Below are 25,723 nucleotides of genomic sequence, written 5' to 3'. Positions count from 1 at the left end.
TGCCCCCCCATTTAAAAATAAAGCCCGCCTTCCATCAGCCAATCAAAATTCTCTTCATCTATATCTTGTGCGCGCAGTCGGTATCTGTCAATTTGTTACACCAACTTTACCAACTGGATCTTTTTACTACAAAAGATCGAAGATTTTGGAGATTGTAGAGCATAACAATGCGTCATTGAAATTATGTTTAAATGAACAGTTTGGTCGACTGTTCAGAAAATAAAAATGGCGGGTGTTTGTTTACATTCTACGTTAGAGAAGTTTTGTCTAAGAGCGGAAAAATAACACGACAGCTCACAAAATTTTAGCATGAAGAATAATAAATGTTCTCTCTTAAATTTCCAACGATCATAACTTGCTTTCTGTCTTAGTATTAAGAAAGACAAATATGATTTCAAAAAATGAAGGTCTACTAGCCTGGACTCAGGCCTACTACTAACTATTAGGCTACTAATAGTAATAGGCCTTAGTTAGACAAATTCAATGACGATAGTACATCAAGGCATGTTCCTCAGATTTAGCTTTTAAAATTGCATTAAAATTGACTTTGTGTTGATAATCAGATAAACCTCTGTAAGTTTGCTTTTGAATAGAAAAAAACTTCCTTCCCAAAAATTCAAACAAAAAAAAAGACGCTTAAATGTCCCCAGTCTATAATGTTAAGAGAATCAATGAATTGGACTTCAAAATACTACTGAGAGTCATTGTATTTGGGCTCATGAAAATGCCAACAACTAGCAATATTATTACATATTGGTATTGATTTTACAGAATGGGAATATTGTTCGATAATAAGACTAAGCCCAGATCAAATTTGTGAAGCCTAACAATGTAATGTGGAGGGCATAATGATTAAGAATTGTTGATTTATATCTTCAGAATTCAAATATTTATAAGAAGAACAGCTGTAAACAAGAATTGGAACAGGAGAAGAGCTACTGAAGCAAAGTCCCAGTTTGTTATCAAAATGTCAATTCTTTTTTGCATTGTTTTGCAAATGTTATTTTTTTGAATTCTGGTCAGCTCAGCCAAAACTACACCTGCCACATATATATGCATTTCTCCTGTTAATGCCACGAGACTAAATCTGATGTATTTTCACTCATTTTCTTCCAACCGGAAATGACGTAGGACAAAATCTATTTTTTACGTTTTTGCTAATTTACGGGTCCAATTTTGATCAGATTTTGATCAATCTTTTTTTCTTAATAAGTTAGAAATTCAGGTTTTTAAATTTAGACTTTTGTTGTTGACTTTTTTAGCTTCAATTTTTTAGTTTTTTCACTTTTTTTCTCACTTCTACAATTTTATTTACATCGATATGAAAACTTATAGATATTTAGACATTTTGATTGCAAACTAAAATCAGTTTTCAAAGTTTCGATATATCCTTAATGTGTGCGATTTCTCCTTTCTGAAGATATATCACACTTGATATATTGATCAATATGGCGCTTTTTAAAATATAAGAATTTTACACCGACGTCTATAGTAACTGTGCGTAATTTGGTTTTTGTCGTATAAACTCTAACTTTTAACGTATAACAACAAATATCTCATGATTAATAATTGTAGATGCTTGACATAGCAAAATTTTGGGCGTTGGCACATCCGGGTCAGATTTACATTATATATTTGTAATTCATCATAACTTGCAAAGTACAGTAAAAACTGTATTAAGTGACCACGCAGGGGAAAATTCAAAAACGGTCTCTTACTGGAGGTGGTCTCTTATGAGAGAATTGAGTCAGCTGAAACAATTTCATTCATTTCCTTTATTTCATTCTATGTATTAGAAATCCACGCGTTCACCACTCATAGCACCAAAAACAATGTTATTCCTTTAACAGTGGTCCATTTACTACAGCATTCCGGGCGCAACGATCTTTAAAAAACTCCCAAGTTAATTTGTTGATTTCTTCATTGCCGGTGAACCGCTTCACACATTTCCGATCGGGAGAAACATTGCTTTCAAAATCCTCCATAATTTTTCGACCACTTTTCCCGGCTTTCACCAAGTTGATGACCTTGACCCTTTCATTTAATGTTAAAACTTTACGTGTAGGCTTCAACATTTTAAAAATGAATGGCTCTTGCTTAGCTTCCTTTTTATATCGATAATAGACGGACATTAATCATTAACAAGCTATAAAATTAATCCTTAGTCCGATTAGCGAATAATCTCAATTAATCTCATGGATGTGTGAAACAGGTGATGTTTAATCAAAGGAGTTAATAAGAGTCGTGGTCGCTTAATTGACTCAATATGATTACACGGGAGGGGGGATTTTATTGTGGTCGCATATTGAAGGTAATTGCTTAATAAAGGTGGTCGCGTGAGCAGGATATACTGTATACATTTTCCACCGATAATAATTTGCAGGAAAATAGGTCACTAGTTTGGCTAATATCATAAGAAGATAAATCTCTTTGGGCTTTTTACTTATAAAAAAGGAATAGGTTTAACAATTGACTAAATTTTCATTTTTGACCTTCATCTTTGATGACCTTGACAATGTCAATTCATGTTTTGATCTATGATGTCCGACACGTCTTTTCGGTTTTATAGGCTTCCAAAAACAGCAATTTTCAAGACTTTTTAGGCTCATATCTCGTGATCTTGACCTGTGGTGAATATGTCGCCTGAACAAAAGTCATAGCCCTTGACGAGATCTATCACATGATGCCTTTAATTTTGTTGTACGATGTTTAAATCTGTTTTTATAGCCATTTGAATATTGCGAATAGGACAATAACACAAGCGGAGTGCCAGGGAGACACACATGAAAAGTTGAAAATTTTGTGGTGGGCACAATAGAAGCTACAATTTTCAATGGATTTTGTTGCTGTGAGCGTTGGGGATGATAAGACGATTTTTGGATGAGCAGTTTTGAGTTATTGCCCTTGACTTAGTAAAATTGAGTCGAAATTTTGTTGGGGGCACAATAAAAGCTACAATTTTCAATGTATTTTGATGAAACTTGGTGTGAGCATTGGGATTGATAAGACGGCAGTCAAGTTCAAATTTGATGATTTTTTGATGAAAGGTTTTTGAATTATTGCCCTTGACTTAGTAAAATCGCGTCAAAATTTTGTTTTGAGCACAATTGAAGCTACATTTTCAATGGCATTTGATGAAACTTGGTGTGAGCATTGGAATTGATAAGACGTCGGTCAAGTTCGAATTTGCCGATTTTTTAACAAGTGTTTTTTGAGTTATTACTCTTGATTTAGTAAAATACATCAAATTTGACTTGAAAACACGATGGGGGCTACAGTTTTTATCGGATCTTGATGAAACTTGGTATGCAGGTATATATTAATGAGAGTAAAGTTCAAATTTGTCTATGTTAGTTAGTGTGAATTTGATGATACGTTATTATATATTTTTGAAATTTCAGACACGCGAGGAGTGTGATAATTCAATGCTTCTGGGTTATTGCTATTGATTTAAAAAGATTTGTGAAAAAACTCAGCATAACTGACCCTTAATTGATGAGATATTCAGGGTTTTTGAACTACATATGCATAATGAAGATCTTCAATATGAGAAATTTGGTATTGTTATGAAGATTTAAAATAAATTTTGGTCAATAAAGATTTAGTTATCATCTCTGATAGCTGCCAGTGGGCGTATGTTACCTTGCCTGGCAAGCTATCTTCCAATAGTAAATTGCATTTTAATTGCACAAATCCGAATTTGGTGCATGTATGAATACAATGCATGGAAAATGTTTTAGTCCCTGATTTCGCTTGGCTGTCTTGATAAAATGTATCTCTATGTGGACGTATATTGTCGGCACCCCTGTCCGTCTGTCAGTCCGTCTGTCAACATTTGCTTGTAAACGCTCTAAAAACTAGATTTTTTGATGGAATAAATGAAATTCGCTATGTGTATACATATTTATAAAACGAAGATCATTTTCTAATTTAAACTATTTTCGACCGTTAGAGCAGAGTTATATTATTAAGGCTTTTCAAGATTTAGGCCTCTTACATCAGTTTTGAGGAGTTATCACCCTTTAACCTCTATACAGTAAGTGCTTCTATCAACATCAATTGCTCGTAAACACTCCGTCCGTTCGTCAACATTTGCTTGTAAACGCTCTAAAAACTAGATTTTTTGATGGATTCAAATGAAATTCGGTATGTGTATACATATTCATAAAAGGAAGATCAAGTACGAATTTGGGCTATTTTCGACCCTTAGAAGCAGAGTTATTGCCCTTGCCCCAAAATCTTGAATATGCTATTACTCTCTTTTCAACCAATTTTGATGAAACTTAAAATGGATGTTATTGGACCTAAATCGAAAGGTTTGAGAAAGTTAAGTTTACTTCCGATTAAATTTAAGGCTTTTTCAAGATTTAAGCCTCTTACGTCAGTGTTGAGGAGTTATCGCCCTTTAATCTCTACACAGTAAGTGCTTCTATCAACATCAATTGCTCGTAAACACTCTAAAAACTAGAGTGTTTGAAAGAATCAAATGAAATTCGGTATGTGCATACATATTCATGAAACGAAGGTCCATCAGTCCGTCCGTCCGTAACATTTGCTTGTAAACGCTCTTAAAACTAGATTTTTTGATGGAATCGAATGTAATTCGGTATGTGTATACATATTCATAAAACAAAGCTCGAGTCCGAATTGGAGCTATTTTCAACCGTTAGAAGCAGAGTTATTGCCCTTGCCCCAAAATCTTGAATATGCTATTACTCTCTTTGTTTTCAACCGATTTTGATTAAACTTAAAATGGATGTTTCGTTTTTACCGTCCGCATGCCATGGTGGGCATATATGGCTGTGGTCCACTTTCTTTAAACCTAACCCTCCATATGTAACAAACTATAAATTTGTAATAAAGCATTTGCTGCTGAGTGGACATCTTCATGTCATCTTTGTTGTCAACATTTCTTTGCACATGAAACTTGCTCTACATGTGCATATGTTTATTAATAATTATCATGTGTAATCTACTGATGTTGTCGGGTTTCTACCGCTTTCTCATGTTGTCCACCGCTCTACCGACAGGATACCCAATTCTACCGATTTTTTGTTTTTTTCTTGACCAAATTTCAATGGACCTACCGTTTTCAATGTTCAAATTCTCTATCATAAATCAACAAAATATCTATCATTACTTGCATCTTGATTGTCGGTAACACACGTTAATCTCATCACGTAATAATTTTATCATTGCCTGATTAATTAATCCCCCAATTAAGATGGTAATTTGATCTATTTTCACCCAATAATGTGTATTTTAAGCCCACGTGACACACTTTTTATAACAACATCCGGTAGATTCTACTTTCGCTTTTACAATAAATTTTACAGTAAACCTACTTTTACTAAAATACGAAACCTTTAAGTCTTAATAGTATTATATACTGTCAATCTTTGAGGTCTATAATAGGCCAATATAACATAGACATCGTTTCAGAAATCTTTTTCATTATCGATAGATTATCATGCGCGACTGGATGTCTAATTCTTATGTAAACTCAAACTTCGTTTCATAAAATCGTTTTGTAATTTTACTGTAGCCTGTAAATATTTATTGCCTGCATAATGGGCTAACTTATTACAAGTCTTTCCATATCTGAAAAAGTGTCAAAATTGAAGCAGCAAATTTGGTTGAATACTTCTTGAGGGTGTTGCAGGAAAATTATGTAATGATCGGACTGGAGATATTTTAGATGTCATGAATTACACCTTTGGAAAAAGTAACATTGCCAGTACATATTATGTACTAAATATTGCTTTCAGAACATACTGATTTTTAATATGGTATTACATGTATGATGTATGATCAAACATCATTTCACCTTGACATTATTTTTGATTCAATCATTACTGAAGAATGACAATATTAAATTTTTTTGGGCTCCTAAACTTGAAATATCAGGCACTATTTCTAGAGTTATTATAGAGTAGGCCTATCCCTTTTATAGATTTGTTAATTTTAATTAAATTAACTGTGTCATATAGGCCTATGATCAATTTAATTAATTGACAAGGCTTAAGGCTTACTTTAAACAAAAAATAATCAATTTGGAGTTTCAAAATCATGAATTTACTCGCTTTGCAAAAATCTCACGACTTTTCACTAAATCTCCAGATTTTTCAAGGCAAATCTCCAGATTTTTTTTCTTAACCTGTACACATGTACGTCTAAGATAATTTTTCTAGAATCTGAATGGAGGCTATATTTTGATGCAGTTTGACAATGATGCATATGCATATTGGTATTATCTCAGATTTGTTGGATTTTGGTTAGATAACAAAATGTGCCCCATTTCTCACTGTCCGTCTTCTTAAACCTTACAAGGTGCAGAAACGTTTTATTCTTCATTTCATGTCTAGTATGGCCGATAGAAGTTTTAATGATTTAACCCAGTATCCTGTGATGCCTTGGGTCGTGTCTGATTATACCAGTTCATCACTAGGTAAGCTTTTCTCTCTGTGATGTTTACTGTACCACACTTTAAACCAAATTACCCCAGGATTTCATATTGGAAGCAATAAAATATTTTATACCAGACTTTGTATTTTAAAATTACAAAACAGTGAACCTGTATTATTTTATAATCACCTACCTACTTCAGGTACTTCCAAACCTTCCATTTTGGATGAAATGACACAATCATACATCCTATATGTGAGAGAGTCAGCTTTGGTGGCCTCCTGACTCCACAGAGCAACAGACAAGATTAGAATGAACCAAAACTTCAATATGGTGTCCAAATATCACAGAATTGTCCAAACATCAAAGAGTTCAACAAGAACCTCCCAAAAAGAAAGAACAGTGACAGCACTATCATCTTTCTCTTTTGACACCAAAGCAGTGCTTCAACCATGTTGTCTCTCCATTGCCCTGTCTGCAATTCAACAGAATAAGTTAAATAACATAACCTTACATCTTACTAAGCATGCATATTGAATACCTGCTGAATGATGATTGATGAAATACATCAAGACATGACAGGATGTTGTTACAACAATGTTAAAATAGTGTTGCCACAATTTTAAAGAGACAGGTAACAATCTCCTCATCTATAAACTAGATGCATTCTTGCATTTTAGAAAGGAAAAAAAATATGACAAAAATGCAAATATCAATGGCTTATGTCAACACTCTTCTTCAGCCAAGTCTAAAACTTTTTGTCGAATTAAATGAAATAGTCATAAGGTCAACAATATGAAAATCATGCAAGACACTAAAATATTTACAATTTAAAACTTGTTGAGCACTCACAGGAAATAAAAATGAAAAATAACTGACATTGAAATCACTGTGGTACTGAATAGGACTTTGCTAATGTGCTAATTTGCTACGGAATCTGAATAAATCAACCTTCTAGGCCACGGGCTTAAGCAGTCAAAAGTTGTGAAAAATTCTTTGGGGCACAATTTGAAGGATTGAGATGAAACCTGGAGTGAAAGTTTGCTGTCACCAACGGATGATCCCTATTGAAAATGAAAAGAATTGAGAAATAATTGTTCTTGAAATTCAATTTTTAGCTTATAAACACTCTAGAAGGCAGAATTCTTGACGGATTTTGACGAAACTTTGTCTGATTGTTTATCACAAGGATGAACCCTATCGAAAATCAGAAAAATCAAAAAATATTTATTATGAGTTATTGCCCTTGTTCTTAAAAATGCATTCAAGTTTTAGTCTGTAACACTCTAGAAGGCCCAATTCTTGACAGATTTTTACGAAACTTGGTAATATTATACAGTATCGCCCCACAAAGTTGAAAAGAAATGTATGACTGAAGGTTGAATATTTCATACTGGTAATTGTTACTATACTGCCAAAAATTTTTTTTCTATTATATTACTTTGTCTGGCAAGCTATCTTTAATTCATGGTTTAATTTGTCATTTGTTATCACTTCTGTATCATACCCATTTCTGCTATTTAGTTCACCATAGATTGAAACATCACCGTTTTTGGTGAAATAACCTACATCTATCTTGAGTATCTCAAAAAGGTCACAATCATATTTATTATAAAATTCACATTTATCAGGGGGGATGTAAGCAATGAAAATGTACTGATCAATTTACACCTAATAATTACAGCTTTCGAGTTGAGCTTGAAGTTGTATTGTTTTCGTCCCAGTTTGTTTCCTGTGCTTTGCTTAGACTACAGAAGTTGCAGCAACCATTCGACATTCACTTATAGATATAGGCAACAATGTGCATAAATATAAAATGGAACTTTTTTGCTAAACCGGAAGTGCAATAGTTCAATATGTGACTTAGAAGTTATTTTTGGGTCGATTTTCTTTGGATTTGCATTTTTGGAATCTACTGGCAAAATCTGAAAGGATAACACTTTAAAAATTTCAAAATTGGAAAATTTGTCGCAGACATTTTTTTTATCAAATTTTGCATTTTATTTTAACTTTTTTGCTTTTTGTCTGATTAATCTAAAAACAATTGAGCAAATTGTTTTTAAATTTTAATTTTTTTACTTTACTTCCGGTTTAAACAAGAAGTGCATTCTCACTTCCGGTGTAATTAATTTAGCTTGACGAAACTTATATAAATCGATAACCAAATGTTATGACAAAAAGATAGCTTGCCAGGCAAGGTAATATACGCCCACTGGCAGCTTTGATTTTAAATAAAAATATATGGCAGTAGAGTAACAATTACCAGTATGAAATATTCAACCTTCGGACATACACTTCTTTTGACTTACTGAGGCGATACTGAAAAATATTACCAAATTTCGTCCAAAATCTATCAAGAATTGTACCTTCTAGAGTGTGTACATGCTACAAATTGAACGCATTTTCAAGAACAAGGGCAATAACTCATACCAATTATTTTTCGATTCTTTTATTTTCAATAGGGTTCATCTTTAGGTGACAACAAACACTCACACCAAGTTTCGTTAAAATCTGTCAATAATTGAACCTTCTAGAGCTTTTATAAGCTAAATATTGAACACTCATACCAACTTCAAGAGTACATAATGTGTTTTGAAGAACAAGGGCAATAACTCATACTAAATATTTTTAAATTTTTCTGATTTTCAATAGGGTTTATCCTTGGGTGATTACAAACACTCACACCAAGTTTCGTCAAAATCCGTCCAGAATTGTGCCATCTAGAGTGTTTACAAGCTAAAATTGAGCGAGTTTTCAAGAACAAGGGCAAAAACTCATACTTATTATTTTTTGATCTTTTTGATTTTAAATAGGGTTCATCCTTGGGAGATAACAAACACTCACACCAAGTTTCATCATGGAATTGCCTTTTACATATTTCCAACATCAGACTCAAACTTGAAATGGTGTAGCGGAAAACTCCTTAATTAACTCCTTAAGAAATCCCCCATAAAATGCTTATTTCTGTTCGATTTACCTCAAAATTTTAGTAAGTCAGCCAGACAAATTAGCTAAAACAGCTAAAAGAAAAAATTTGATGGCCAGAGTTGGTGAGCCAGAGGTTTAGCAGTCTGTTACTATGAGTGAAATCAATGGCGTGTTCGCTTTATCTAATATAACCAATGAAATACTCAACAGCAACCTCTGTTTTTTTCTCTCCCTGACGATCTCTTAAAATGAAACAGAATGAAATTAAATTGAAAGAAAACATTCTTCAACATATGTCAGAAGTCGTCAAGTCTTTTGGGACGTTTTCGATTTCGTACAGGTCTAGCACTCTGTGCAAGGGAAAGGTTTTCGGGCTCAATTTGGTCATGATGATCTACATCGCTTTCAGAGTCGGCTGGTAGAATATTTGGTACGTCGTTAGTGACAGCTTCAATTGTTGGTTGACACAATGGCTGGCATAGCTCGTCAGGTGTTACTGGGTGTGTAGGTGCATTCTGGGAGACATTTTGAGTAATAGGTTAATCTTCGTCAGATGTGGAATAATGAGTCATTGCGTGAAGTTCTGGTGATGGCTTTATCTTATAACACTTGTTGAGTTTCACACAATATGCTGTTTTCCAAAACTGGTGACCAACAAATTTGCGAACGTTACACCATTGGCCATCGATTTCAGAGACAAGGTAAAGGTTGCAAGCACATATTTACTGGAATCAGTATGTAAGTAAACTAGGTCTCCAACCTTAATATACGTTCCAGATAGAATTTTTCCATGGGGAGCTTTGGACTTCTCACTGTAGGCATGGTTAGATAACCTGCTGAAGTTTGCGATCAAAGAAGAGTCAACTATAGGTAATTGAAGGGATGTGAACTGATCTCTTTGAGTCCAAAATGCCCTGGCAGCTGCAAGATCGGATCAGAGTATTCAAACGAGGGATGGAAATGGTTGGTGTCAAAGATGTTATCTGTCTACCTGTTGGTTGTTGACAAAGTATTTCTGAAAGGAATTCATTTATTGCTTTTTCAGCAATTTTTTATATTTGTAGGTCGACCTGTAGGCACAATAGAGACTACAGTTTTTATCCAATCTTGATGAAACTAGATATGCCTGATGAGATCTCGGACAAGTTAGAAATTAATAATCAGATCAACAGAGACATTGTTCATGTTTGAATTTCATGATAACTTGATGAACTGTTTCAGGTTTTTGCCTTGACTTATGGATGATTTTAAGAATATTTGAAAATTTATTACTAAGCCACTAAAGATTTTATCATTTCTGATAGCTGGTAGTGGGCGTATGTTACCTTGCCTTTCAAGCTATCTTTCAAAACTTTAAACATTCTTTGATAGCCTGGCAGAGTAATTATAATTAGTGATATAGTAGAACTGTTGGTTAATTGACACAGTTTACCTTTCTTTTGCCAAACATCATGACAGTATGGCTGTAGGCCATGGTATAGTAGACCTTTTCTAAGGGGAAATTAGAGGAAATTGAGATCAAATTTCACAGGTCGTTGAAAAATGTCCGACTGACAAAAAAATAAATAAACAACCCTGGTTTGACGTCTTTAATCTGAGTCAATTTCTTTGAATGCCGGTTACCTTGTATAAGATGGGCATGGACGCGGCACTCATTCTATATTTCTCTCCAGGCAGCATGATTAGCGTAAGGAAGTTTTACAGATCATTTATTAATCTCGTCAATTGATGATTTACGAACAACGGAATCATCGGTAGATCTTGTGATGGTACAAATTTGACAGGATGGTGATACGCAATCTGCAGCATTACGGCTCAAGAAGTCTGAGGGGAGGTTCACTGCACCTGCAAGATGATGAACTTTGGCTTGGTAACGGCTAATGGTTGAAAGATCCTAGGGCTTAAGGAGAATTGGCCGCGTCATAATTTTTCAATTGCCTGCACGAAATAATGGTTTACTATCAGTCAAAATACACACTGGTGCGTGACTGAATGATCTAAGGACTAAAGTGTTTAGTAGCCACGGCAATAGATAGTGCTTTTATTTCCACAAGGGATCCAATCAGGCTGACATTCTCAGAGTTTGGCGCTGAAGAATCCGGCAAGCAATGTTTTGTTCTAATGTGTACAGAGTAGCTCCAATTCCATGGTTTTTGATGGCGCCATCTGTCACGATCCACAAGTAGTCGATTGGACGTGGAAGAACGATAGATTGATTACGTTGAAGAGATTTTTGGACTTTACGAAAGTCTTCTATACTTTGATCTGTCCATTGTATCTTATCACATGATTGTAAACCAGCTATAAGCGAATTTAACAGACTAAGAAGAGCCACGGCAATTGGGGATGACTCGGGCTAATACTTTGTAAGCTCCAATGAAAAAATAGTAAGGCTTTCGTGGTTTCTGGCAGGTTACAATTGGACAGAGATGCGATGCGATTGGGGCTGGCGTTAATGGAACCATTCCTCCATATCCAAGTATTGTTGTTGATGCTGGGCAAATAACGGTTTTATGTGGTGAAAGTCTTAGGCTATTTTGATGAAGCGACTCCAAAACAAGTTCCCAGGTATAGAAAGGTTCATCAACAGAGTTGGCACCACAATACAAAACATCTGCCAATGTAGTTACACACCCTTCTTCGAATAGGTGTCGAAGAACATGACACATGAGTTCTTCCAGGGTAGTTTATGACCCTGGCATGCCCATGGCAGAACAAGCATAATCACGAATTCCTTTGAAGGGCGTTGCTACCCCGCAATATTTCATGGAATCTTTGGCCAGGTGAATTTGGTAAAAGGCATTTGTTAAATCTGTGGTGATAATATATTTCCATTTTGCAATTTGTCGGAGAATAGAGTCCACATCGGGCATTAATAATGGCTGTGGTTTTTTGCGATCAGGGTTTAATCGGATTTGCATTGTTTAAATGTCTATTATATCAGTGAAAGATTCCTAACAAGCGGTGGTAATAATTTATTGAACAAAGTAATTTTGAAACATGCTTAGAAAACTAAGAGGTAGTAATATAGGCCTTTACCTTTATCGTGATATATTGATGATAAATATCATCATATCTACTTGCCCAATCAAGCCCAGCTAGTCCCAATACTATTACTTAATTGTATTATAAGAAACACTCTTCTTCTTTTCCTATACAGATTTAGAAAATCCATGCACATTTCGAGATTTATCAAAACCAATTGGTGCGTTGAATGCTGATAGATTAGAAAGTATTTTGGTAAGTCTTATAGAATTTGCATTTTCCTTGTTTTTTCGAAAAAATATTTTAGTGGAATGAATGGTATACATGCAAATCAATATCAGTGTCCACCACCCGCGTGATACTATCGAAGAACAAAACTCAGAAATTATGGTTAACGATTGATAGAATGAAATTCGTCCACTAGCAGGTTTGATTTTTATACGCTCACATGGAAATGTGGACGTATATTGCCATCCTCCTCCGCCCGTCAGTCCACATTTATTGTATGCATGATAGAGGCTACAGCTTTAATCTGATCTTGATGAAACTTGGTATATGCATGTATATATTGATGAGATCTAGGTCAACTTCGAAATTGGTAGTAATTGGATGAAACGTTTCAGAATTATTGCCCTTGACTTAGTAAAAACGCATATATTGATGAGATAATTATCAGAAGATTGGTTTTGGATTTCGGGGAAGGGAGGGTTTGATTCTCCCAAATGTACAGGCCTAGGGTGGAGCAGACACTTTATTTAGAAATTAGGATTAAGGGTCTTGATATTGGGTTTTCTTCTGTTCTTATTCTGATCTGAAATTAGAAAAAATAACTCGTCCAATGGGCAAGAAGTATAGTATCTGTTATGTACTGATTGTTTTTAGTTTACTATGAACAATATTATCATTTAAGTTCTTATTTTTTGAATATGCAACTATCATTTTCTACTTATAGACATGGGGGAATTTCTCTTGAAGGCTCTTATAGTGGGCATGAACTATCGTGATTGCTCGATTGCTGGTTGTATTAAACGGGACAACAAAAGGTGCTATGCCTACATTATGATGAATATTTAGTCCTATAGGTCTTGCTGTATTCAATGTCTCAATCCAATGGACTTCCCTAGATTGACGGAATTTGGTAGTTTCATCTTCGGGCAAGTCAATTTCTATACGCTCAATTGGGATTAGGGTGAGATCGTCTATTGAATGGTCATCGAGGTTGAAAAGATTAGAAACAGGCTTGTCTTTCTTTAATTTGATGTCTGACCTATGAGCATTAAAGCGAGTTCGTAAATTATTCTTAGTTTCTCCTACATATTGTTTGGGGCATTTCTTGCATGAAATTAAATATATTACATTCGAATGTTCACATGTTAGATGTTAGATCGGGTACCTTTTATTCATAGAGTTGCTTACAAAATAATTAGTTTCTGATATAAAGGGACATGTTTTGCATCTACTGGACAAACATGGAGCACTTCTTAAACCTGGAGGTACTTCGGCATAAAGTCTGTTTTTAGCTGCTATCTGTGCTAAGGTGGAATTTTTTATGTTTCGTAAAAATCGTTTAGAGTACCCACGCTCTTTCAGTTTTGAGAAAACAATCGTACAGGCTTGGTTGAAATCAGAAGATCTTGTACAAATCCGATGAAATCGTAAAACTTGTGACTTAATTATACCAGAAAAGGTATGTTTTGGGTGAAAGGAGCTCTTGTGCAAGAGTTGATGAGTATCAGTTTCTTTGAAATACACTTTCATATCCAGTTTATTTGTTTCTGCTATGGAATCTCCCTTAAAGACTGTGGTATCGAGAAAGTCTATGCTTTTGTCACTCACATTTGCGGTTAGTTTGATAGAAGGATGGTGGTTGTTGAGAATTTCAAAGAATTCCGAAAACTGTTCGATAGAATAAGTCCAAACCATAAAAATGTCATCCAAAAAGCGTCCGTAAAAAAGTGGGTCAAATAGACAGAGGGGCAACACCTCACGTTCCCACTCTGCCATGAAAAGGTTTGCGTACGAAGGGGCGAATCGTTTGCCCATTGCTGTCCCTGAAGTTTGTAAATATGTTTTACCATTAAATGTGAAATCGTTTCGACTAGACAAATCTCTAAAAGCTGTAGAATTACATCGTCGGGTCTGTTTGGATCTGGATTTCTATTAAAAGCTTTACGAACTGCCGTTAAACCAGTAGTGTTATCGATATTGGTATACATAGAAGAAACGTCGATAGAAATTAAAATAGCATTAGAGGGAACTCGAAGATTTTTTATTTTGTTGACAAAATCGGTTGTCTTTAAGGTAGGCGCGATGTTGACATGCTAGAGGTAGTAAGAAATGATCAATGTATTCTGACACTGCATATGACTCACTACCAAAGTCAGATATAATTGGCCGGCCTTTAGGGATTTTATTCGAGATAAACCACTCCTTGGTTGGATAAATTGATGAGCTCTCAAGTTCAAAATTGGTAATAATTGGATGAATGGTTTTTGAGTTACTGCCCTTGAATTAATTTAATACGTCTTATTTGGCTTGTAGGCCTGGTAGAGAGTACATTTTTTAATCCGATCTTGATGAAAACTTGGTATGAGACCTTAGTAAAGCTTGAAATTAGTAACAATCAGATGATTGGTTTCACATATTAAACCATTAGGCCACACCAATTTATAAACTTGGATTACGGGCCCGCCGACCTGCTTTTTTGACGAATCCCAATAAAAATAAAAATGAAAAAATCTATTTTTTTTTATTCTTACTGTGTCCGCCGATGTAAAAATTTCAACACGAAATCCTAAAGGGACGTAACTCTGTTGATAAGTTGTACTCGCTTAGCGAAAGCGTTCACTGTTGAATGGTCAGTCAGTGTTAATAAGACAAAAGGCTAGTTCCACGATGTTTTTGATAACGGTCTTGAACCGAAGCTATTTTCATTCGAAAGATAAATTGGTTTGTAATATGTTGATTGTTGGCTAGATAGTTTTAAAATTTGTTGTATTATGAGATTAGTTCTGGAAATCTGGAAAAGCCTTTCAAAAAATAAAATAAACCAACAACACATGATTTGTGATTTGGTTCGTTCCAGTCTGCAAATTTTGTAAAAATTCTCTCGTCGGCCATTATTCAATTGTTGTAATGAAAATACATGTATGTGAAAATGTGAGAAAATGAGCGTTGAACTCGATGTTTATATCAACGTCTCCATATGTACCGAGGGCCGTGTCACAAAACGAACTATAGTGCGTGCCTCTGATGACGAAAATGTTGGTAATTTGTTGACGCGCTCCGGATGGCAGGACACAGAAGAAGTAACCGTCTCCAGCGTTAAAGCCAGTATCGAAATAGACCATGAAACTACCGATGTAGAGATAGTTACACCCGTAGCAGTTTTAAGACAATTTAAATTTAATTTTGCATTTAATATGTGTTATCTTTGACATTTTAAAGGCTTTCGACCTATTCTCTTTCCTGTATCTAAGATATATTTTGAGTGTATTTTGTTTTAAAGGCATAATTACACACATGACATATCACCTTTAATCTTTTCAATATATTCATTGAGGCTCAATTTAAGTTGTTTGTTTCCAAAGGATATAAATAAAGTTTAAAAATACATTCCTTTTTCGTCTTCTTGAAATGCAGATTTTTTATTTTTTTTATTTTTATCCCCCCCTGCTCCCTGCTTTTTTCAAAAGTTTTGCCCGTAATTCAACTAATTAAATTGGTGTGGCCTTACAGACTTTATCATTTCTGGCAGCTATCTTTAATAAAAATACTTTAACAATTACCCGAATGAAATATTCAACCTTTAGTCAAACCCTTCTTTTGCACTCTTTTTTCAAGTTTTTCAAATTATGTCAAGAATTGTGCCTTCTAGAGTGTTTACAAGCTAAAAATTTAAATCAGTTTCAAGAGCAAGGGCAAAAAATCATATTCGATGATTTAGAATTTACTGATTTTCAATAGAGTACATCCTTGTGTGATTAAAAATAATTTCACCAAGTTTCTTCAAAATCTATCATCAATAGTGTGCCTTCTATAAGCCTTTCTCATTGAAAACGAGGCTCGGAATACACCGCTGGCGTTTCATTATTGTGTTTTGCTTTGTAATTGCAATTCGAAGTACGACACTGGACTGAATCTTTTCTTCCATAACAAAAGATGAAAAGATCATCATTTTAAACACAAAACTTCACTAATCCCTGTAGAGTTAACCATTCATTGTGAATGTAGCAAGGTCCCATCCCTGACCTGTGCACCTTGTCATTTGATAGACTATTTGAAATCTAATCCCCATTCTTCAGGTCCTTTTTTCCAGTTTCCTGGAGGCATGCCAGTTACATACAATTTTGTTAACACTAGTAAAATTTTTGGGTCTGAATGAGTCACGTTATAAATTACATTCATTCAGGATAGGTGCTGCAACAACTGCTTTCCTTAAGGGCTATTCCGTGGAGTCTATTAAAAAGAAGGGTTGTTGGGGTAGTAACGCCTTTGAAAGTTATATTATTCTGCCTAATTTGTCTGTATAAGATTTGGTGGAGGGCTCAGATAAGCGCAGTGTAGACTGCCCTGGGCTTTCTTCCAAAATTTATGTTTTTCTCTAGTTAATGTGATAAACTTCCAGGGTAGGGCACAAAACAATATTTTGGCACTTGAAAGGATTAATTTGATTGACAGATAGGTGTTAAAGACGGTTCATGCCCACTAGGTCACCGCTTGGGTCTTAATTAACCATGTAGAAACCAAAAACGGTGACTTCGTGGGCATTTTGTCAAAAAAATGGATTTTGAGAACAATAGGATTACTGGGTGTTATCATAGTACACTTAAGCCGATGTAATCAGGTTATAGCCAATTAACAATATTTTTCAAGTAATTCATTTATTTTCAACATTTACTATTTCAGTTTTAACAAATATGATACAGAATCTGCAAACTCGTATACATTTAGTACGTTACTTCTATACTGTTCTATATTATTATAGTCTTGATTCAAGTGTCTTGTATTTTCGTTTTTTGTGGAGGTTGCTGCTGACCGGCCACATACTGCACCATCCTTATTTCCATGGCATCTTGCTCTTCTTTCAAGAAATTAATGATTTCGAATATGTTGGGGTGGGCTTTTCCTACAAGTTTCTTTACATGGCTATGCCAGCCTTCTAAGTTGTTGTTAGTTCTTGGGGTGTCCGAACCATAATGGTTCCATTCATGTAATCCATAAACAGCCTCCAACCATTGACTTGTAACATAGTCTGTAAGTTCTACTAATCTGGGGTCGTCTGGTATATCAACCATGGCATTGATAAAAACATCCCCCACCGTATCGTTTGGAACCATTGGTAATACCAGAGATACCAAACAATGAGTGACACTGATAATTAGTTATGTTAATATTAAAAAGTGAACGATTGTCATGAATTTATGTCACTGTAATGAACTCTTAACACCTTTAATCATTTTAATCACTTTAATCAACTGTAAATCATCAAATAAAATAAAACGGTGACTTTGTGGGAATTTGTAATTTTTAAGCCGTGACCTTGTGGGAAGACACCGTTAAAGACAGGGTTGATAACAAAACAGTTGATTTGACCCATTTACCTCTCACATTAGTCATGGTCCAACCCACACAGGTTGTTATCAGTATGGCTAGAGCATAAATTAAATTAATTATGTAATCTTATGTAAACTCGAATAAAAAGTTAAAATTTTGTACTGACTTCTTTACAAACTGTGCGTAAATTCACGGTGTCTATAATCCACCTTGTCCTGGCAAAATTTCCCTCATGGCACCCTGCATGGCATTGCCCATCTTCATTAGCCCACAAGGTGCAGAAGAGTAGGACGTAAAACTCCATTCATTTCATTTCATTTCTATAATCCACCGACAGTAATTTTTGAAGTGGGCGTGTGCATTTACTTTACCTGAAATATTTGCAATTGTCATAACTTGCAAAGTAAGCAATTGTTACCCTAGAAATTTTGCATGAAAATAGATCACTACTTAGGACAATTTGTGATAAGATTACAGTTGTTTGCGTTCTTTACTTTAAGAAAGGGAATAGGTTTAACAATTTGATAAATTTTCATTTTAGATCTTTAACATAAATGACCTTGACCTTTGCATGGTCAAAGGTCATTGACTTAAGATGACCATATTTACTTTGATATTTGATGTCCAATATATACTTCCGGTTTTGCAGACGTCCGAAAAAAGCAATTTTCGAAACTTCAAAGGCATATATTACTTTTATTTGACCTTTGTTGACCTCTTGACCTGAACAAAAGTTGTTGCCTACAGCCAATTGCAAATCAGGATATTTAACTTTGAAGAGCTCTGTCACGTGACCTAATTTACATACGTGAAAATTTCTCTTATGTCCTTATTACACGCAATCTATTCTTTCAAATGATATATCACACTTGGTATTTTTATTAAAATTGTGCTTTTTAGAATTTGAAAATTTTGTATTGACTTCTATAGTAACTGTGTGTAATTTTAACGGTGTCTATAATCCACCGACAGTCACCGTTGCCTTAAAAAACTTTTAACTATGAATATCTCATGATCTAATGATTGTAAACACTTGAAATTTTGCACATTATTTAACATTGTACACATTATTAGAGACAACACAAAATTTTTTAAGTGGGTGTGGCAAATCCGGGTTACTTTTACCTTTACCTTAAATAATTCAAATTGTTATAACTCTTAAAGTTTGCATTTGTCACCATCGAAATTTTACATAAAATTAAAGCACTATTTGGGACAATAAGTGGCAGAGTTACATTTTGTTTGGACCTTTTACTTTAAAAAAGGGAATAGGCTTTACAATTTATAAAATTTTGATATTTTGATCATTTACATGCATGACCTTGGTCTTTACAAGGTCCAAGGTCATTGATCCATGATGTCCATTCATACTTTTATCTTTGATGTCCGACATATATTTCCGCTATTACAGACTTCCCAAAACAGCAATTTTCAACACTTTTAAGGCTTATCTCTTTTATTTGACCTTTGTTGACCTCTTGACAGTAACACAAGTTATTGTACTTCACGAGACCTTTCCAAACATGTTTCCATTTTCGTTGTGCGAATTGAACTTTTACTTTACAGCTATTTGAAAATTCAAATTTTTACTACCGAATGGTATCAAATTCATGCGCCTTTTCACTACCGAACGTTAAAGGGTTTAAACAATTTTTTTACTTTTGAATGTTTACATGCTTTTCTTTCCGGTAATAAAACTCATTGTGACTTTAAAATGCAATGTTTTATCGATGTATCAGGTTAGATGCTCGCTGCTTTGGTACTGTTATCACGGTTCTAGTTGTCCCTTCTTTTTTTTTTTCTTTTTTTTCTCGAAAGCCTAGACTGCAGTAGTTGCAGCAACCATTCAACTTCTCTAGACCTCCTGTAGTGGCAACGTGTTCCTTAAATATATATTGGAACATTTTTGCAAAACCGGAAGTGCCACAGTTCAACATATGCAAAACGTTGAAAATCGGCTCTAGAAGGCGCATTTTTGCGTCGATTCTCTGCGGACTTTCATTTTTAGAATGTGTCTGTAATTTTTGATCTGATAGCTCTTGCAGAATTACGAAATTTGAAAATATGTCGCTCACTTTTTTCGAACTTTTTTGTTTTTGCATCGATTGATCTGAAATTTGAAATTTGAAATGCAAAGAGACTTCACTAAAGTAAATAATATGGTACAGTCAAATATTTAAATTTACTTCCGGTTTTAAACGGGGAATCAATTGAAATTTGTGCTATTACAAAAAAACATAGGCTTAAAAGCACCAGAGTTTAAAGCCAACAAACTAGAAGTTTCAAAAGGTTCAAAATCCACAGGATTAGGTCTCGTTGCGTCGTTGTTCACAGTTCTAGTTATGCTTGATCTCTGACAGCCAACGACACCATTGTCTGGATGAACACAAGTTGTCACCATCGGGTCATTGGTGTCGAAGAAGCCGCATACACTCTAGGCTCAGTTCTTGGGCCTGTGTTATTTTCCATATATATGTCACCATTAGAAAAGTAAATATTATTTCCTATCATGGATTAAACTGTGTCATATTTGCTGACGATTCCAAACTGTTCATGGCTTGTGATTATTTTGTATTGGCCCCCATTGAGGCCTGATTTACCGCGATCAGCCAATGGATTAAGGCAAACATGCTTGTACTTAATGAAACTTTTTTGCACCATGTGGGCTAATGAAGACGGATTGATGGGAATACCTTCCTAGTACAGACAGTTACCACAGTAGAACAGCTGAAAAATCTAGTCTTACTAAACCATATATGTTGCTTTTGCTTTGAAGAAATTCTGAAATGTATTTGATGACTTAAAAGTGTAACATAAAATACCAAATCGGTTTAATTTCTTATTTAATTGCAGGAACGGTATGCAGATATGCCAGAGCCGAAATTTATGTATGGTTCTCATTATTCCACTCCTGGTTATATTCTTTTTTATTTGGCTAGAAAGGGTATGTTCTTTGTTAAATATTGTTCACTTTCACGGGTTCAAAAAGCATCAATCTAATTAAAACAAGAGCTAGGAGGCAGTGTTTATCCCATTGTGTCCAAACCACACCCCCATCATACTTTCTCAAGACAGTGGTAATAAAAGTGAGAGAAATTACGTATTCATAGCTAAATAGTGTAAAATCAAAGTTGACCCTGCTATCTCAATCAAACTTGATATGCATGTATATATTAATGAGATCTCAGTCAGGTTCAAATTGGTAATAATTGGATGAACGATTTCAGGATTATTGCCCTTGACTTTCTTAAAAAAATGTCAAATTTGGCTTGTATGCACAAAAAAAAACTAGTTTTTATCCGATCTTGATGAAACTTGGTATGCATGTATCTCGGTCAAGAATGGTTTTGGAGTTATTTCCTTTGACTTAGTAAAAATGTTTCAAATTTTTGTTTGTAGTCATGATACAGGATGCAGTTTTTATCTGATCTCGATGAAACTTGGTATGAATGTATAAATTGATGAGCTCTCAAGTTCAAAAATGGTAATAATTAGATGAATGGTTTTGGAGTTATTGCCCTTGAATTAATTCAATGCGTCAAATTTGGCTTGTAGGCCTGATAGAGACATTTCTTATCTGATCTTGATGGAACTTGGTATGAGATCTCAGTAAAGCTTGAAATTAGTAACAATTGGATGATTGGTTCACATATTAAACCACTAAAGACTTTATCATTTCTGACAGCTGGAAGTAGGCATATGTTACCTTGCCTGGCAAGTTATCTTTATGAATTGTGGTGTGATGATTTATATTGATGAATGAAATGAAATAAGTGTTGTTTTACGTCATTTTATTTATATCTTGATCAAGTTTGAATTTTCAATGATTTTAATTTTTTGCCCTTGATATTAGAGCTGTGATTTAATAATTTGATGTATTTGAGTTATTGATATTGATTTTTAAAAATTTTGTGAAATTATTCAGCATGAATAACTGGCAGTAAATATATATATCATTGAATTCAAACTATTAAAAGTTCTTTATTATGAGAAAATTCATACTTTAGTCACTAAAGAATGTTTTATCATTTCTGACCGCTACCAGTGGGTATATGTTACCTTGCCTGGCAATTTTCAATGTGATTATCCATCCTAGGCCACCATTAAAAAAACTTATCAGGGAAATAGGTGTAATGTTTTTAAATATGACATTCGTTGTTGGTTTACAAATTAGTATTAAAATCAGGACTTTGATTTACTCTATACAGCATAAAACATCACATTTTCACATAAGACATCATGTAAGGACATTCCCTTCATTACTCGACAATCTTTACTCTTAAAAATGGAGAGTTCACATTGTCTCCCTTTTACTTTAATCAATTTCAGACCACAATATCTGACTTTACAGAACACACTCCCCCCTTATTCACGGCGGTCAATAACACAATAATTCTTAAATACTCAATGTCTAACACATATAAATAATACAAATACTAAACTCTTGAATTAAAGTTTAACTCTACACTCTATTTCTTAAAATGCCAGACTCTAATAAACTTAAAATGCTAGACTCTAGTTAACTGAAAATGCTAGACTCTACTTAATTTAGAGGCCTGTACATTTGGGAGAATCAAAACCTCCCTTCCCCGAAATCTAAATACAATCAATCAATATCCTTTACTAATTCAATAGGATATGATCTATGAATAGGACGTTATAGGAATAGGAGTTATAATCTTGCCCTGCTTGTTCTGAACTCTTACAACAGCTGATCGAATATTATTATCACGGCTGTGTAAAGTTCAAATAACTATTCCCATTTCCCAATTTAAACACGACATCACTAACAGGACCTCTTTTTACACAGGAACAATGAAGCTCGCGTAATTCTGTAAGCTTCGAAGATACTTCTTCTTTTTATAGGAGTCAGAAGTCTTATCGCCGAATATCCTCTTATCAGTAGCAATCAATGGTTCTGTTAGAATTCTGCGTCCCAGAATTAGATGTGATGGAGTAAGAGGTTCTACACAGTTATCACTCACATATGTAAGCGAACAGGAATTCAATATCTACAAGCAAGGTTAATAATTCTTCATAAGAAAGTCTGGCATTTCACAAGGACTTCTTTAAACAAAAGCAGTAAGTTCTGTACTCTTAAATGTTCTTCCATTGTCAGATATAACTAAACCTGGAATTCTTCTTCTTCCAATAAAATGTCAGAAACTTCTTAGCAATAGGGGCTAGATCCAAATGTACAGCTCTGCTGCTGGCACATGTATAAAAAACAATGAAAACTTTGTTCATATTACCATCTTTGGAATAAATATCCTTGACATACAAAGTGCCAACATAGTCAACACCTATATTTGAGAATGCATAATCATCGGAAAGTCTGAGCTTGGGTAATGGTGGCGAATTAGGTACACCATACGACTTCCCTTCTAATCTCTTGTAAAGGAACACATTTTGAAATCTCTGGTCTAACAATTTGTCTCCCACCAAAAATTCCATAATTTCTCTCTTAACTGATGTAAAGTTTCAGTAGTTCCATGATGATGAACATCTAGATGACACTTTTTATTAACATTTTTGGTAAAATGGTGATTTTCTGGTAAATAGATAGGAAACTTTGCATTACTTCAGCATGATTAATTCTTCCAAAACATCTCAGTATATGGTCATCATTATATTTTAAATTAAGAGAAACCTTATATTGATCAAACTTACAACCATGTAAGCATTTCTGTATATCTTTGTACCACCTCATCTGTAACCTCAATAAGACTAGAAATACCAAAAAAGAAGGACCATGCCATCAAAGAATATTATTTGACAAATCTACAGCTTTACAACACCGGGAACAAATATCGGCAGGATTATTAAATGTTTGACAATAAAACCAACTATTATTAACTGCGTTTCCACAGACAATTGTGAAGCTTTATTGCCGAACACGCTGCGTTTACACTGAGTTTTTCTGGTTCCCGAACGATTTTGGTCTCGATCATAAAGTCGCACATTATTGACAGCACGCGATGTACAAGACTATCGTTAAATCGGAAGTACATTATTGCGCATGACCAGTTAAGGTAAACAAAGCAATAATGGCGGCCAATTCGATGTTAACTTATAAATTTTTAGTTAAAAAGAAGAGAAAACGCAATTCTTACAGTGGATGTAACTTGGACATTCGTAGATACTTGCAGCGACGAAAGAAAGTTCAAATGCTGATTTTGATTCTGATAAGAATTCTTTTTATCGACACGATTCACGCACGTCCTCGATCATTGTGGATGAAGCAACGTAGTTCGTATTGGTGGGATACAACTGTGTTAGAACATTTTACATACGATGATATGGATAGAAAACTTCAGAATGCCTAGAGAAACGTTTGAGGTAAGGGATTTGACAATTAGTTTTCATTCATCAAACATTACCTAATGTTTTCCCATGATATTCATGACTGGTAATGTCAGTCACTCCAACAAATAATTTACATTCACTAATTTTGGCTGAATATTTGACAATTGAATCATGAAAGAAGTTTACTGCTGTTGGAAATTATGTAAAAATCTTATGCACATACCATAACGGTTAACAGTCAATTTTTCGCTAAAATGATCCCAACCATTGTTAGTACTAACATGACCATATCCCCCAGACTAAGGCAGTAATGTTTTTTTTTATGCAAGGTTGTAGTTTACATGTTACATTTTTTTATTTTATAGTATGTATGTAGAAAATTAGAGCCATACCTGACAAAGAAAAACACCAACCTACGAGCAGCTATTTCTGTTAGAAAGAAGGTTGCCGTAACTATTTGGAGACTTGCTACTAATGCAGAATATAGGACAATTGGCCATTTATTTGGTATTGCAAGATGTACTGTTTGCAAGATAGTGAATCATGTGTGTAGAGTTATTAGTAGGGTGTTACAACCAGAATATGTGAAGTTGCCTAATGAGCAAGAAATAACACAGATCATGAACGGTTTCCAGAGGTGTTGGGGGTTTCCTCAATGCTGGAGAGCTATTGATGGAACACATATTCCAATAATTCGCCCACAGAAAACTCCAAATGACTATTTCAATAGGAAAGGATGGCATAGTATTGTCATGCAGTCAGTTGTGGATCATACTTACAAATTCATGGATGTTTGCATTGGTTGGCCAGGTAGTGTGCATGACGCTAGAGTGTTGGCTAGGTCAAATTTATACCAGAAAGCTGAAGAGGGTACCTTAATACCTGTTGGATTAACAAGCAGAATCAACACCATTACTTTTAGGCGACGCAGCTTATCCCTTACTACCCTGGCTTATGAAACCACACCCTGATACAGGTGTTCTTTCTGCTGATCAAAAGCGTTTTAATTATAAGCTAAGCCAAGCTCGTATGGTAGTTGAAAATGCCTATGGTAGGTTGAAGGGAAGATGGAGATGTCTCATGAAGAGATATGATTCGGACATAAAAAACTTAAACAATACAGTTTCTGCTTGTGTCACACTACACAATATTTGTGAAACATATAATGCAACTTTCCATGATGCTTGGATGCAACCAGACGTTTATCAAATGCCACGTGGGAATCAGAGAGAGGTAAACAATAATGACACTCCTCAATCATTTCGCAATCATCAGCGAAAATTTTAAGGAAAATTGCGTTTGAAATGTATTGACATTATTTTATTTTATTTTGAACATAAAAGTTTTTATAAACATAACAAATTAGTATTTTTTTGTATACAATCCTGGCTATTTTCTTCAAAGCAGATCCAGTTCAATTGTATTGAAATGTAATAAATCAAAGAATGGAATATATTCAAGTTAAACTAGTCAATTTGTGGACGGATGACATTAAAATCTTAAAGAAAGGTCTGCTTATATACATGTATAAAAGAGTTCATTA

General features: G+C 34.5%; 2 protein-coding genes across 2 annotated transcripts in view; both read left to right on the top strand.

Annotated features, from left to right (window-relative positions):
• The window catches only part of LOTGIDRAFT_119978 (hypothetical protein), a gene marked incomplete at both ends in the record, with an annotated part of 54,142 nt that extends 33,268 nt beyond the window's left edge, over window positions 1-20,874 (top strand). The window contains 3 exons of the mRNA XM_009057967.1: window positions 6,366-6,448; window positions 12,494-12,573; window positions 20,728-20,874. Coding sequence (XP_009056215.1) covers window positions 6,366-6,448; window positions 12,494-12,573; window positions 20,728-20,874 — 310 coding nt within the window. The remainder of the gene's footprint in view (window positions 1-6,365; window positions 6,449-12,493; window positions 12,574-20,727) is intronic.
• Window positions 20,875-25,131: 4,257 nt separating this feature from the next.
• LOTGIDRAFT_99630 (hypothetical protein) lies at window positions 25,132-25,371 on the top strand (the record flags this gene model as incomplete). The annotated part of the gene is made up of 1 exon (XM_009057966.1): window positions 25,132-25,371. A coding segment is annotated over one exon (240 nt), but the record flags the coding sequence as incomplete, so codon positions are not given.
• Between the last annotated feature and the right edge of the window lie 352 nt (window positions 25,372-25,723).

The sequence above is a fragment of the Lottia gigantea genome (assembly GCF_000327385.1).
Source record: "Lottia gigantea unplaced genomic scaffold LOTGIsca_32, whole genome shotgun sequence".
NCBI lineage: Eukaryota > Metazoa > Mollusca > Gastropoda > Lottiidae > Lottia > Lottia gigantea.
This window is presented reverse-complemented; position numbering and strand designations above follow the sequence as displayed.